We start from the raw sequence: 16,309 nt of genomic DNA on the forward strand, positions 1-16,309 counted from the left end.
TTAATTTAACCGTTACTTTTACTTTAGACTTTAGACATTACTTTAGCCATAACTTTAACTTTAACTTTTGATGAAGAAACTGGCCGTTAATGACAAAAGGCTATAGTCAGTGTTCACTCATATACTTTTAATTTCATATTTATAAAAATATCAGTCCTAAAATAAATAAAAGCAATATCACATGATCAAAAATAGCTGTTTTTATTCAAACCCAATACAACTTCCAGTATCGAAATAGGGCAATCGTGGATTCTTTCACAGACGTTTGGTTCCAATAACTCATAATAAGTTTCATTAACTTCCTCTTTAAATCCTTCCTCGTGGACTGGGGCGCTTGAAACAAAACGAACAGTTTCTATTACCCACCAGGCTAACTTTAAATAAGGCTTTATGAAATAATTTTGTATGGTTATAACTTGAGGGCTATAGATTTTGAACAGTCAGTTCAGTTTGCTGATAAAATTGTGTGAGAATTTCCTTATACTTGATATTGGTTTAAATTCAGTAGGTGCTGAAAATCTTAACCCATAGCCCTTTTATAGGTAAGATACAATTTAGACTAAAATTAATTATATGGCAAGTTATGGACCTGCAAAAATTTTATACCGACTGCAAGTTCTTAGCAATCAAGCAGTTTCTTAAGAAATAAATTCCTGGAAAAAAAATCGAACACTTCTCACCTCTGGACAACAAGGCAGATAAACATTTATCTGCCATACAAAAGGCAAAGACACTTACGTAAATACAGCCCTCAAAATGTCATGCACCAAGGACTTCCCCGGTGGAGCCAAGTGTGTTCTCGCTTCACATATGCTCCGATAAATACAGGAGCGACCGTCCAAGTTGTAACTGAAAACAAAATGATTTACTGAACACTTGTTACTGTAAACTTTGTCTTCTAGGATTTTATCGCAAATAAGCTTTATGGTCTAATGCTTTCGCTTTGGTAGAGAAAATAAGAGATATATGAAAAATACAGCAAAATATTACATATCACTTTCTATTACTGTTTATGATACCCGAAATGTAGTGACTTCCATTTTTTATCGCCAGTTAAATTTTTACTCAGAAATTTTATTTTATTTATTTGGCTCACCAACAATCGTTTACACGATACAATTATTAAATACAAACATCATAAAACAATACTTGTGTAACAATCTCTTAAAGGTAAGCACAGCATGCATTAGGTATACAAATAAGTTAAAGTTAAGATTATGACAAAATAATACTACATATAAATTCGACAATGTGAAAATTGTAATTAAATTAAACATTACCAAAAACCAGAAATAAAAAATATGATAAAGATTTGGTTAAAACTTTTAAAAACTTCCTATTATGTGTTAGAGTACCGCATGAAATTTTTTAATCGAAAACTAGGCGAAACAGGAAGTAGACTTATTCTATTTTAGTTGGCGTGTATTCCAATTTCTCGTTGCATTTATGAAGTTTAAAAAATTGCAATGTACTTATTGTTGACCACGCATTATCTCATTACAAAACTATTTATCGTTTATTTATTTATTGAATCGCCAACATACATATGTAGGCTACACAATTACACAATTACATATGTTTTCACACAGATAACACAAATAATATAAGCGATCGTCATCTACTCTACTTATGTATTTACTAGGCATGACGCACATAATAATCGTCGACAAACAATAATCCAACACTATACTGCCATCTCGTATGAATGACCAACAAAACGTCCAAAGAATTTGCTTTACCAAGTCCGTCAGTAACACCGCTTTGATGTTCTGTCAGTCCTGAGGAGAAATTACTTGATGAGGCCTACTCATCACGTAATACCTCCTTATGACCGACGCGCGAAGGATCAGACAAAATACTCGCACAATGATGTAGGCACATTAGGTACCAGATTTACAGGTCCACACTTTACAGTCACAGAAAATGTGGTCTCTCTGTCTGTACAATTGTTGAAAATTTCCATCATTGATCTATCTAATTTTGATGGAATTCAGTTTTTAAGTTACAAGGATATAAGTTATTGGTAAAACTTCTAAACCATCGAGGAGAATACATTATGAAAATTAATACCTATAAAATTGTTTTGTGCTGTAATTTTGACAGACTGTTAGTGCATCTAGGATCTATACACGGAAAAAACAGCCCCCATGTTTGTCTGATTTATAAGATCCACCTACAAAATTTTCGTCAGTGTTGCGCTACAGAAAACAAACACACACACATCCATTTATACATTCTCAAATGCAAAACTTTTATGTTTATAACAATGATATTATATATATAATCTGAGGTAGATACGTTTTACTGACGTCTGCGCGGCGATACAAACACAAGCTGATCAGCTTGAGTGAACTCAGTCCGTCCTGCGTCTGGCCGTGATGCGAACGTATGTTTAAGCGAGAGTTTGGTGTATAAAAATAAAGAAAAATGCCTAGTTGTGTGTTCAGAAAGTGCAACACTTATACTGGGCCTGCTGTAAAATGCAAGAAGGATGTGTCTTTTCATTTGTAAGTACCGTATAATCTATTTAAAACAGAAAATCATAAATTTTATTTTACTCAAAAATCACTGTCGCGCTGTTGCCGCTTTGACATCTACACGAACGAGACAAATAGTGCGTTGCATGTATGAGTGACAGAGAGAACGAGAAAATGGCGCGCGGTGTTGTCATTTCGAACGATGCTAGAGGATGTTGGGGTCATATGGCTACAATATTGTTTTTCACCACCAGTATTTAATAATATTATCCATAGTAGGTAAACACAACAACAACAGCATTTGACTTTCAACATTAATTTATATTTTATTTTAGATTTCGTAAAGACGGATTAATGAAAGAAAAATGGGTACAAGTGGTAAGAACACAACGACGAGAAGATGATTGGATGCCAACGACATACTCAACTATTTGTTCTCAACATTTTCTGTAAAGTGACAAGTACGTTAATGTAATGCTAATGTAGCTTTCGAATGGTGAAAGAATTTTTAAAATCGGTCCACTAGTTTTTGAGCCTATTCATAACAAACAAAGTTTTCTTTTCTTTGAGTTGGATTTTTTTTAATAAAAAAATATATCGTTAGTTGGAAATATATTTATTTAAACGTGTAATAAACCTACCCTACCTGTTTTTTTTTAAGATCTACTAATATTAAAATTTGTAAATAAACATTTTTATTAAAAAAAAATGTCTATTTTCTTCATTCTGCTTTCTGTGTACCTATTTTTCCCCAGTTCACACTGGCAGCCGATGCAACGTCATTAGCTGTCGTTGACAATTGACACGTGCACAATATGTTTATCTCTTTTTGACATTGGGGTCCTACATATCTCTTTCATCTTCTGACTTATTCATTGCTAGAAATGAATTGGCTTAGGTTCTTGTAGGTATAATTACTAAAATGTCGCCATTTCTTTATTACTTTACAATGAGTATGACGTCTCTATTGGTAAAACCTCATTGGTTTATAACATCAATTTGATAGTGTGACTAACATAATGTTCACAACTAACATAATTAATTCTAATATTTACCTCTGCAACGCATGTTGCAACTTCTCCCAAAGTTCCCTCTTCTGTCGATGATGCAACTTTCTTCTAAACAGCAAGTTGATCATCTCTGCACTCGGCAAGGGATAGATAACATCGATCTCGACAGCCACATTCCAACCTGATGGAGCGTGTACCATCACCGTTTTCAGCACAGACATGGTCAACTGAAAATTATAAAGATGTCATTGTAATATTGCTTTTATTTTTATGTTGATAGGGTGTGAATTTGAATGAGATGACAGTGCTACTTATGATCATTTAACATAGGCACTAACTTATTAAGTAAACATATCGTTAATGCAACTTATTGAATTGAGAATATTTGATTTCGCGCATTTTTCGCTTTAATTTCAATCCAATTTTAATAGTCGCACAAATGAAATTCGATTAGAGTAACTATAGGCATTTTTATAGAAAGAAGATCACAGAAAAAATATCTGCTTTCTTCACAAAACAAGAATAATAAATATTTATTATAAAAATAAAGTCTCATTTATTTCTTTACACAAACAAACGTTTTATTCATGCATTATTAAATCTACAATCCAGGTAGCGTCTCCATCACAGCACTAAAGTTTAAATTCTTTAGTCATTATACATTATAACGCAAACCAAGGAAGTCGTTTTCCATAAAAACTTCCGAGTCCGTGCATTTTATATGCTAAAGTTATTTAAAGTTGGGCTTGCGTTAATTCTGCTTAAGTAAACTTAAAATCACGACGGTTTACATTTTGTTCTGATATTACTTTAGATTGGAACAATTGTTTACCTTTTTATAGGTAGGTAGGTATACTGATAACACTGACATTCGCCTAAAGGCGTTTTATATCAAACTAATAGATATGCATTAGAAGCAATAACTAAGGATATGTTGCCAACTGTAGGACGTGCATTGGTCAGTGGGTTGTCTTAGGGGCGGAATTCATTGTATTCAAAACAAAAGCACATCGAAATCCAACAGCTATTTACGAAATAAAAAAAATATTAGCTTACTTACAACCATCGCCGTTCCTTCAGGAAACGTCAAATGCCTTCTCTTCCTCAATACACTGACCGGAGTCTTCACATTATCACATCTATCGTTGCCAAACACTACATACGTACACAACGATAGTAAAATTATTACAAGAAACTGTGACACATTCATATTCCCTCCTTGAGATGTTCGGAGGCGGTTTAAACAATGTCAAAGGTACACATTCGTTCACCCAACGATGTGACGTCAATGTTTCTAAGATGGCGTCTTGTGGATTGTTCTATTTTCAAATTTTGTTAAGGGCTTTATAAACGTTCAATTGTTTTTTTTACATGAGATATTTTTTATTAATATTTTTATTTTTTTAAAGTTATTTCACATTGCTTATTAACGTGGTGTATTTAGAAAATAATAAAAATTAAAACAAAATAAGGGTTTTTCAAAACGTTACGATCACTCACTAATAGCACACTATTGTAAATTCTCACATATTCACTGGTTGCATTATGTATGACTGATAGCAAAGTAAATATTGTTAGCCTTAAAAGATTGGGTCACCTGACTGTTTAGGTCAATGACCTTTGTTGGATTATTTTTCCTTATGTTCTAAGACAAACCACACACGTGATGAGATGTTTGTTTTATTTGTTTTCAATGATGTAATTACTTGAGTAAAATGTAAAAACTACAGAATTGTCTTTATATTAAAGAAAATTATTCGTACTGATCAATTTATAGCCATATATCCTTCCTCAATAAACGGATTACCTAATTCTGAAATATTTTTTAAATCAGTCCCGTAGTTCCTGAAATTAGCGCGTTTCAACAAATAGGTTCTTCAGCTTCATAGAGGTATAATATTAGTATAGATTTTCTATTCAGTTCTTTATAGCTCATGCCATTTTCATATATTATATGTATAGATTTTTCAGGCCCTTCTGAATATTCAAGAAATAAATATATTAAATACATCCATTCCACACTATTCCAACGCCCAAACGGAATGCTCTGAGTGACTTCGAGTTCAATGTTTGAGCAAGTAATGAGTACGTCTGCACTTTTGAATGTCACACAGTAGTCCCAAATTCACACTTATGCAGAGTTATTAAGATTCAAAATGGCTTAAAAGTATCTACATGTATCTGAACTTTGATTTTTTTAGGGATCAACTTGTTTGTTGTTGTTGTGCATTTGATTTGATATGAGTTTGCGGAGGGTAAACCTGGTGTTCTGTAATACAGGACTAACCTACTTTAGACACCAGTCTCACGTCATCTCATGTATTTTGATGATGAGAAATAAATAAAATTGATTGGTTGATTGAATTGATTGAGTGTTAAGAATCTGGGTCTGCCATCAATCCTCACTAATATTTTAAATCCGAAAATAATTTATGTAGATTGAAGACACCAAAAGTATTGATCCCTACGAATAGTCCTAAACAGATAAATGAAAACAGATAAATGCTTACTGCTCACTTGGGCAGCTACCGTGAAACCGGCCAACATTGCCCTTAGCGGATATCTTTGCCCGAACACGAAAAATAACTAAAATCATGAATTTTAAATAAATGTATAAAGCTGACAACATTTTTTAATAGTTTCGTTGTTAAGTTCACTCAGTCGTCGGCGAGACATGATAGAAGCAGGACCAATGCAGGAGTGAAGTGGTGCCAAAATCTTGTTTTACGTTTTTACACATTGTCAGCGTACGACATCACTCAGGTAAGTTATTTCAATCCCACCCAAAACAAAAATGTGAAAGACTGCCAAGTTCGATAATATGGGAATGCTTCGCCTATAAAAGAAGTGAGATCTGAATAAGTACCAAGTTCCAAACACATACCTCAGTTAAAAATAGTTACTTTTTAATGATGTTACTTGGCAAGTTTTCACATAGGTACCTTGTTATAAACCTACTAAACGCAATGAAACAAGTATTTAATTTTCTATTAAAACTTGCCAAGTAACATCATTAAAAAGTAACTATTTTTAACTGAGGTATGTGTTTGGAACTTGGTACTTATTCAGATCTCACTTCTTTTATAGGCGAAGCATTCCCATATTATCGAACTTGGCAGTCTTTCACATTTTTGTTTTGGGTGGGATTTCATTTATTTTTGTAAGGTTGTTTATTTTATTTTTTTCTTTTGATTAAGTTAGTTAGTTAAGGAAATGTCTCATTTATACTATCTTTCAGATTTTTGAATATGCACTATGCTTCTTACAAAGAAATGAACTAGATTTACTAACTGACTGACATGACATGTTATCATATACATACATATTATGTTCGTGGATCAAAGTTACACATTCATTATTTTGAAACCGACTCACACTTGGCCATTTTCAGATTTTTCCCTTTACCTTGACATAAAGACCTACCTCCATGCCAAATTTCAAGTCAATACAACCATTGGAAGTGGTCTAGGTTTTTGATGAGTGAGTCAGTCAGTCAGTGAGTGTATAGTAAAAATAGCGATCTTCTGACGTCAATATCTCTAGACCTACAATAGGTATATTAACGAAATTTTGTATTTTAGATAAGTGAGGGGGTCTCAACAGATACTAGAAATTTGATATGCGTAAATAAAATAGATTTTGAGTTATAGGGGGGTCGAATTTGGCCCGAAATGGTTCGTGTAATATAACCCACGGCCGGTGTGTCGCTTTTTTTTGCTCGAACTTGGCGGACACACTGCCGTGTGTCTAGATATTAGAGTAATAATAAGTATCATGTTTCATTTCTTTGCTGTTTTGAGTTCATTAGAACATCAAATCTTCAAGATAATGAGGTGGGCAATGATTCCCGAACTTGCGTGAATATAGGAGTGACAACATTGCCCACTGCGAAAACAGTGTTAGGGTTGGCATCCATTATAGTATTTTTAAATTAAAAATTTAGACTCCTACCTAGGTACCTAATTTATTAGAAATTGGTTATCATAATGTATGAGCATTTGATACAGAGGACTGAGAAACATGTTACGGCCAAAGTTCTAAGTAGGCATAAGTATAAATGCTAATGGCTATATGAGCAGGTAAGAAAAGATCAAATAACCAATGGAGGGATTGTGCAAATGATTATAATATGTATTTATGACTAAAATAGAAAGGGATAATAATAAGATGATAGTTGATACCGAGTTTTGGAAGAAGACATGCTGCGCTGACCTCATACAAATTGGGATAAGGGCAGAAAAATTATAATATTTCTGTATTTCAGTCTAGACAAGTTGACAAACAAAAACTATATTTAGACACTTCGATACATTTAGTATGTTTGTTCGCAGTATGGGAAGGCCTGTGAAAAGAAGAAATAGGAGAATCCTCGGTTCTCGTCCCTATAAAAATTATTCAGAAGAGAACTATTGTACTTGAATGATTAGTAATAATAAAATAATTGACTGATTATTAACAATAAAAGAGTTTACATTTAAAGAGATAATTATTTATCACATAAATGTGTATCAACCCTAACCCACCGTTTTAGTTTATATGAAAAAGTAGCTGGTGTGTATTGTAACATTGCCCACCTCAGAAAAATAAAAAAATAAGCGTGTTTGACATATTGATCAAGAGAGATGGCAACATTGCATAATTCACTAAAACATATCTTATTGCCAAAGCCTTAGAACTGAAAATTTTAGAGAAAATGAAGGTGAGCAATGTTGGACGGTTGTACGTATAATTTTGCCCGGCTATTTAAGCGCCTTTTTCTAAGATTCTGTTATAGTTAGAAGCACCACATTTTGCAATTTAAAGCCTTTAATAGTAATTGCTACTATAGTCTACTTCATACACGTTTCCGGTGTTTTATTTTTGCAAAATCTCAAAAACAATGAAAAAAGCGGGCAATGATGGCCGGTTTCACGGTACTAACTGATAAACTTATTTTTACGTACTACAAAAACTATCAACACTCACCACAAATTCAATCACACCAAACAGCCAATAACATAAACCCATTAATTTTATTACAAATAAAAATAAACAATAAAAATGACGCTACACTGTTCCAACGTGTCCACATTTCGGGTACCGTTCACTACAGTTCCCATAGTCCCCTCGGGCGTCGTCGTATTGCTTATGAAGTTGAGACGCCGTCCCGGGGCCTGCTGGTAATCTGAAATTATGTACCAAGTTTAGGAATACAAGGAAACGTCGCATGTATTGTCTGCTAGCTATTAGGGTACGAAGTTTGTGCAGACACTGCGTCAGACTGTTGCTTGTGTTCAAGTTTGTATCGTGAGCTTCAGTTCGGTTGTTGTATGAGGATTGTGCTATAAGTTATGGAAGACAAATGATTTATCCCTTCTTGAAATTGTAAAATTGGAAACAAACGCCAAGGTATGGTTTTAGAAAAGCATAATCCTCTTGCTCTCATCCAAGCTTTATATTGTGTGGTCGGCATCACATGTATACTTCTTCCCCACCCTTCTTTCTAACGGCATCCCCACTAGTAACATTTATTCTTTCATATGTAATCCAGACACAATTCGTTTATTTTAATGAGGTACCTACAGATTGATTCAACAGTTTAATTAAGTCCTTACGTAAACACAGCCCGTAGAATCTCTCCCACAAACGACTTCTGTTTGGTTTGCTCTTTGGCGGTCAAGCACAGCATTTTCAAGATGCACTCTTTACCATTCCAACCCAGCCTGTTGAAATAAGGAAACATTAAACACAAATATAATTATGCTAAGCCCTGGTCACAAGTCATGTATTTTTTCAATTATCTGACAGTATGACAAACTAGGCAAAAACGTTAACTTAATTAGAAGCAGCCCAGCGTCCTAGCAACAATTATGTTTAAAAATAAGAAAAATAAATCAAACTTGATATTATTCCAAAGTAACAAAAAGTTTCCTAGCAAATAAATCCGATTTTATATTTATGAATGCTACTTACGTTTGCAAAAACTTTTCCATTTTTACATAAAGTTTCTGTCTCTCTGTCCTATGAAGCTGAAGTCGTGTTGTATCTAAATCTTTGAAAAGGATTTTATTTTTCTGCGAGTTATGCATTTCTTTTTTATTTACCTTTGGAAAGTTATTGTTATTTATTTGTGCTGTATTGACGCTTCTTTTGGCGAATGCTGGATTGATCAAGATTTTTCTGGAATAAAAAATCCATTGATTTTAATCAGTTATCTCAAAAATATTTTCAGCCATTTTAATATGAGTCTTCTAAATTAACTTTAGTTCATTATTGTTTGTTTTTTAATTCAGAATTTGGTTAAAAATCTGTTTAAAGAAGACCCACACAAAAATATAAGATTTTAAAAGTACCTTTTATACTCAATTTTATCAACGACCTTTCCATCTTCATCAACATAGTACAAAATATCGCTCCGTCTCTTCCCTTCGAAGACCCTATAGCTATTTTTGATTATATCAAAGGCACCAGGATCGGTTGGCAGTTCCCAGGCCAAAGCGGCAGTAGTGCCAAACCATACTATGTTACCAATTTGAAGATATCCGTGGTTTTGGGTGCAGAAAACTGAAAAAAGGGACTGTAATGAAAATCAAAAATAGGAATGTTGTTTATAAAATATTATGAATGCCCTTAGAATTGAGTATTAGCGACTAGGTATAAGTACAAAAAAAAGAAGTTGGTTTCCTTGCTTAAATGCCCTCGATACTGCAAGCTTCTAGTCAGCAGTTTAGGTTTCAGTGAGGAGACGACTACCATTCATGCGAACATTACAATTATCAGGTACCGGCCGGTATCAGACTGAATAAAATGTGTGATAATTGAAAGTAAGATAAGCTGTCAACCAACCATTGAGCCTTTATCTACCAGACAACAATTTTGACTCTTTAATGCGGGGGCTCTAACAGAATATCGCTTACCTATTTGAAATGAGCTGCCATCGGGAAAAATCAAAAATCTTTTCTTTCTGGACAAAACTTTGGGTGCAGTTTCATCAATCTCATCATCAAATTGCGCAATTGCTCTTGTTATATTCTCATCTGATGTTGTTTTCTTTACAAATATGATCATTGATATCATGATTGTATATACTAATATATTCATCTTCCTGAAACATATCAATTACATAACATAATTTATAGTGCATCGGGCATTTATTTCTTCAGCAAAGCTTTTGTAATTTTGCCTAAAACGTAATAAGTCATAGAAATATCCGTATTTCGGATGATCCGATGACCCGGCAGTCTATGAGCATTGGCAGTCGTCGCGAGCAGTCTAAACGGAGAAATATGCACTATTCATTCTCAGTCAGTCTATTCAGCCGAATTGATGAAATCGTACTCCAAAAGACTGCTTCTCGAAATGTTTAAAAATTAAAACTTATTTCTGAATCCTTCTGAATATAGTTACAAATTACACTATTCTCTAAGACATCTAATTAAGCTAATATACTTACAGTGAGCTCACAAAGAATGTTACCCCTTTCGAATTCTAAGAAACAACTGGCTTGCACTGAAACAATGGACGCACGTATTTAGTGTTATTTACATAAATTTACAACCTTTGTTCAAACAAGCACAAATTGTTTTTGAAAAACATGCTAACGAATGTAACCCTTATTTAAAATATCTCGTTGTCTGTTTGTATGGATTACAATATATTGCAAAAAATTGAAATGATCAGCGATGAAAAATACATGATTTGAAACTATTTTATGTTCATCATCATTATCACAACCTGCCCTCAACTCATATTTTTGTTTTCTTCCATACTTCTTTGTCTGATGTCATGTAACATTCTTTCTAACCATATAGTTTTTCACATAATCCATCCATCGTTTCTTTTTGCGGTATTTTATGACAAACAAACGATGAAAAAGCCTACCTACCAAGAAAAAATCTAAACAACGTGTATCTTGTGGAAATGAGCTGAGATTTACAAGCGGAAAATGGAAAAGATAATAAAAATTGTTCTTGCTACAGAGAAAAGAATTTCAAGTTAAAAAATGGTAAATTCTAAGTTAGACGAGTACTCAAACAGCCTTTGCCTTAGCTCTTCATAATAGGTTAAAAAAACGTTTATTTTTCTCTTTTGAACGGGCATTTTGGTACGGTTTAACAAGACTAGACAGTGTGAAATTATTATCGCATTTGCTAAATCTAGCCAGGAAGCGACCTAGTTTTCACGCTTTATGAAACAATATTTTAGGGTAGGTTGACGATTTCATAATCAAAGAATTTAGTAGATAAATCATATTTTTTAATTAAAGACAATCAAGCGAGCAAGACGAATGTCTTGTCTTAAACATAGATAATTAACAATAATTTTATTATCTTAATACTTCTGCTTTAAAATTGTTTCGGCAGCGATTGAAATATTTTTATGTCGAAGGAACAGTAAACATTTTACACACTCCAAACATTATAAAGAACCTCCCCATCGTTAGAACAAAAAGGATTTTTCTTCAGAAAAATACATCAAATTCAAAACACCGAGCAATAACTATTGAAATTGATTCCACTTCACTGTAAATATTACCGATTCAGCTTTCAAGCACTGCGTTAACTATATTTATTAATTAAGCTTAAAATTATGACTGCAACAATTTTGTCTCTGATTGCTAAAATTAATAGGTTTGTCAAGGGAGTGTTCAATAAAATGTTGATTTAAAATTATAGTTTATTTAAGTGTCATTATTAATTTAATAATATTCGTTTATTTTAATTACTCATTCACTATAGTATAATTAAACTTAAGCTTAATTAGTAAATTCTCCCACAATGATGGTTTTGAGATTGTTCGAAAGAGTCCCTGGTACATGAAGGGCACCAAAAAGAACAAAGGTGGGTTTCAGTCAAAAAAACTCTGACACTCTCATACTGCACCCACAACGTGAGAGCACAATAGATGATGTCACCAAAAAAAGTAGGTAACTGCATAACGAAAGCCCGATTAGGCATTACTTTACTATCTTTTCAATTACGAGAAACGGCTTAGTTTACAAAATCTAAAATCGTATTCACTGTGTGCAAAAACTGAATATTACTAGGACTGTTTTCATTGATTTCGCATCGGTCAACATTATCATTGATCGCACTAAACAGGCTTTCACCCGCAAACAGAATATACGAACAGCTCAATCTAATGCACTGATTTTATCATACTAATATGAATTAGCCTATTTATCGCGTTTTCATGCGGTTTCACCCGCGTCCCGTGGGAGCTACTACCCGCACCTGGATAAAATATAGCCTATGCTACTAGCAGATAATATAGCTTTCTAATGGTGAAAGAATATTTAAAATCGGTCCAGTAGTTTTTGAGTTTATCCATTACAACCAAACAAACAAAGTTTTCCTCTTTATAATATTATTATAAATGTATTGACAGCCAGTTGTCAGTGGTTTGATCAGTAATGGTCATTGATTAGTAAGTTTCCTAAGGGCATTTAACGATTATATAAGTACACTAACATTTCGTTCCAGATTGCCCCTTCCGGGGATCGCGCGTATTCAAAAATACTTCGGAAGTATATATGCACCTCTCCAAGCTTTCTAACTTAACAAAAAAAATGACCAGACTACAGTCTCCATATAGTTACCTAGTATGCCTGTCAAAAATGGCATAGCAACCACGCAGTTTTGTGAAAAAGTTCGTGTTTGTAGTTTTTCAACAGTTATGAGACTAAAATAATATATTCAACTAATGTCTATACTATAAAATGCAAATAAAACAATGAAAATAGAGCACATAGTTTATATAACAATGCTTTATTAAATGTTAATCATAATAATATGGATTCATGCATGTCTTCACAGCCCGGGTATCGTGTAACACAGTGCTCAGTTTCCACATGAGCATTATCGTACTCCTTGTGGTGATCGTGATGAAACTCTTTGCCTTTTGGTAACCTGTAACAGAAAAAAGAGCTGGAACATGAGATTGCAGTGGCAGATTGAAAGCGAGGTATTTTGTTGGACAACAAGTCAACCTTACATAATATTTGGTTCAAAAAAGTTGAATACTAATGAAGTAGCTATATTTTTAATACTTTTTGTAATATTAGAACAAGTGGCATAGGGAAGATACAAAATCTCTTTTACTTGTAACTTTTAATGCACAGCAAAATGACAAGACGACAATTCCCAAAACCGCTATAGAACACAATAATACTCACCACACACACACACAGACAGTATTAAAATCGATACTCACGTGAACACAGCACGAAGGAATTCCTGCAAGAATGTCCCCTGCTTCGAAGCCCGCTGTGCCGACTCACATAGTTTGTAAAGAACGCACTGACGCCCGTCTCGGCCCATCCTGCACAGATTACGTTAACCAGCTCAGAAATGCTTTATTGTGGTGTAGGGTCGTATACTTGCCGCCATGTTTGCGAACTTTAAATGTATTGAGAATAATGTGGTTTGGATTAGTTCTGTAGCTTATAAAATAGTCGGATTCATGAATGATGGTGTTAAAAGAATACAGTTTGTTCAATAAGGAAGAAAACATATTGAAATTGGTGAAGTAGTAGTAGGGCGTTTTGGGGGGTATCTCTTGTGAATTTGTTTGAATACCTAAATGATTTTGATTTTGATAGTCTGAAACCATACTATATCGTTGTATATAACTCAATAATATGGTTGCTGTTTCTTATACCACTTTCTAGTGCTCAACTCTTTTATACCAGTACTAAACAATGTGGCTTACAGGAAGATTACTTCTTACATAGATATATTTTCTCATACTCTCATTAATTAAATAGGTACTTACGCAGATAATAGCTTTTCAATCTTCTGATAAAGCTCCACTCGTTTGCACCTGTGGAACTCCAAGCTGCCCTTGTCTAAGTGATGTGCCTTCAACTGTTCCTTCTTCAAATGTTTTTCGTGCATTTTCCTTCGATCTATTTTTGGTTTTGATTTCTTCTTATTGTCTTTCAAACTTCTTTTGGCAATAACTGGACTCACTTTTAGTCTCCTGAAATAAGAATGTGTGGTTAAATATACATTGCTCACTTTAAGTAAGTTTTAGCAGTGTCATCCAATATATGATTTCAGTCAACCCTTTCTTGAGGGATGAGACAAAAAAGGGACCTTATTCTCCAATAGTCCTATGGTAATCTGACGGTTCCTACATAATTCAAAAAAAATACATATACCTTTCGTATGGCACTTTAGCAATTAGTCTTCCTTCTTCGTCCAAGTAATTAATAGTTTTCACCACATCACTTCGACGCAGTGGTCTCTCATATTCCTTCAGAGTATAGAATATGTTGGGGTCTGTAGGTAGTAACCACGCAAGACCAGCAGAGTCACCGAATAGGAAAATATCTCCTATAGGGATCAATACTGGTGTTTGTATGAGGAACACTGGAAAAAATTAATAATATGTTATTATTTATTTACTTGACAGTTTAATTGTAAACAGACAAAAAGAAAAATGGGTATTTCTTAAGAAATCTCCTCTTGTACGAGATGTACGAGAATTGCATGAACGAGAAGATAAAATATTTAAATTTGAGGCTGTTGAAGCTCGATGATGGAATTAAATTCCTATATTTTAATCCTAACATTAAATAAAGGCTATTTACGTACCCAATTGCAAAGAGCTTCCATCTGGGAATATTATAAACCTCTTTCTTCTAGACAAAACTTTTGATTCTGTATAATCCTCGTGAAATTCCTTCGACGTATTATCAAAATCGAATTTAATATTTTGGCTAATTACTGAACCCAGAACAACTAAAGTAACGACCAATGAAGAAATATTGATCATATTTGGAACGGTTGCGACCAGTAATTTAAAAAGATTTTAAAGTATTGTAACGCACGCTGCGTCTTGTAGATCCGATTTGTAACTGACCACTGCAAGATAAAAGTACTAGATAATACGTATTGTCTTAAAATAGATTCGGGTCTCATCTAAATCAATGGAAAGGTTCGAATCACACTATGCAAATTGATTTACTGTTATCTTAGGCGACAATACTGAGTGTTAAAAATGTGGCTTAGCTTAAAAAAAAGATAGCAAATTAGAGTTTATTAGAATGTCTGGTTCGGCTTCAGAAGTATAAGATCTCTTTTTTCCTGCTTGTCCGCTCAGAGACACCTATGTCACTTAGTAGGTAGGTATATCTCACAAAATTTTAAATTTCATGTCGTCGACAATTTTATAATTTACTGTAAGATCTTTATATCCTCATCGGTGATTACGCCAGCTTCAAATTTTTTACTAGCATCGCCACTTAATTTATGGTTTTTGAAAGGGGTTGTGCTATTTGAGTTGGTGGTACAGTACAATCTGAGTAATATCTCAGCTTAGCAGTAGATACAGGTCACTCTCAATCAACCCTTCTAAAAATTAATGGTGAAGGTTCATATTCCTTAAAATAACTCCTTTGATTGAGGTGATAGTTGTGAGTTATTTTTTAATCATTCAATAATTAGTCCAATCATAATTCTCAAATTATATTTTTTGTTAATTAATTGATCTAATGTGATATTCTAAATAGGTTCAGTACCTACTGTGTCGAATTATCTATATTCAATTGTTACAGACTGATTCAATATCATTGTAGGTAGGTACCTACATCTGGTACAAGTAGTGTCTATTTCCCTTTCCCTTTGAGTGTCTTTATGTGCCTAGCCTGTTTACAAACAATGTTGAGGCCGGATTTTAGTCTTAACCAGGATACAAATGAGTCATATTGTTCCACATGGACTTTAAACTGTGCCAAGAATATCAATTTACTGCTTCAGCGATTGGAATGACAGCAAAAGTAACGGAAGCAAATATTTCCCTTAGTCGAATGCAAGCTCAACTACTAGTTCTCAATATTAA

General features: G+C 33.7%; 2 protein-coding genes and 1 long non-coding RNA gene across 3 annotated transcripts; 1 reads left to right on the plus strand and 2 right to left on the minus strand.

Annotated features, from left to right (window-relative positions):
• Positions 1 to 177: 177 nt before the first annotated feature.
• Positions 178 to 4,757, minus strand: LOC124636978. Its single transcript, XM_047173277.1, has 4 exons — positions 4,548 to 4,757; positions 3,533 to 3,714; positions 739 to 849; positions 178 to 333 (listed from the first exon to the last, which is right to left on the minus strand). The coding sequence occupies exons 1-4, from the start codon at positions 4,695 to 4,697 to the stop codon at positions 186 to 188; spliced, it is 591 nt and encodes a 196-aa protein (XP_047029233.1). The 5' UTR covers positions 4,698 to 4,757; the 3' UTR covers positions 178 to 185.
• Positions 4,758 to 6,023: 1,266 nt separating this feature from the next.
• On the plus strand, positions 6,024 to 7,966 carry LOC124637049. The gene is made up of 2 exons (XR_006985173.1): positions 6,024 to 6,250; positions 7,819 to 7,966. It is a non-coding gene; the product is annotated as an uncharacterized LOC124637049 (long non-coding RNA).
• Positions 7,967 to 8,533: 567 nt separating this feature from the next.
• Positions 8,534 to 10,543, minus strand: LOC124637200. The gene is made up of 4 exons (XM_047173559.1): positions 10,384 to 10,543; positions 9,820 to 10,030; positions 9,082 to 9,189; positions 8,534 to 8,651 (listed from the first exon to the last, which is right to left on the minus strand). The coding sequence occupies exons 1-4, from the start codon at positions 10,541 to 10,543 to the stop codon at positions 8,534 to 8,536; spliced, it is 597 nt and encodes a 198-aa protein (XP_047029515.1).
• Positions 10,544 to 16,309: the final 5,766 nt, after the last annotated feature.

The sequence above is a fragment of the Helicoverpa zea genome, chromosome 15 (assembly GCF_022581195.2).
Source record: "Helicoverpa zea isolate HzStark_Cry1AcR chromosome 15, ilHelZeax1.1, whole genome shotgun sequence".
NCBI classification, from domain to species: Eukaryota; Metazoa; Arthropoda; class Insecta; order Lepidoptera; family Noctuidae; genus Helicoverpa; species Helicoverpa zea.

Excerpts from the sequence above, each read along its gene's own strand:
- LOC124636978 (XM_047173277.1), bottom strand. The coding sequence starts at position 4,697 with ATGAATGTGTCACAGTTTCTTGTAATAATTTTACTATCGTTGTGTACG. Across the intron at positions 850-3,532 it reads TTGCAACATGCGTTGCAGAG|TTACAACTTGGACGGTCGCT; the intron begins GTAAATATTAGA and ends TTTTGTTTTCAG. Across the intron at positions 334-738 it reads ATTTTGAGGGCTGTATTTAC|CGCCCCAGTCCACGAGGAAG; the intron begins GTAAGTGTCTTT and ends TTTTGTTTCAAG.
- LOC124637200 (XM_047173559.1), bottom strand. The coding sequence starts at position 10,543 with ATGATATCAATGATCATATTTGTAAAGAAAACAACATCAGATGAGAAT. Across the intron at positions 10,031-10,383 it reads TGGCAGCTCATTTCAAATAG|TTTTCTGCACCCAAAACCAC; the intron begins GTAAGCGATATT and ends CCCTTTTTTCAG. Across the intron at positions 8,652-9,081 it reads ATTCTACGGGCTGTGTTTAC|ATTACCAGCAGGCCCCGGGA; the intron begins GTAAGGACTTAA and ends ACATAATTTCAG.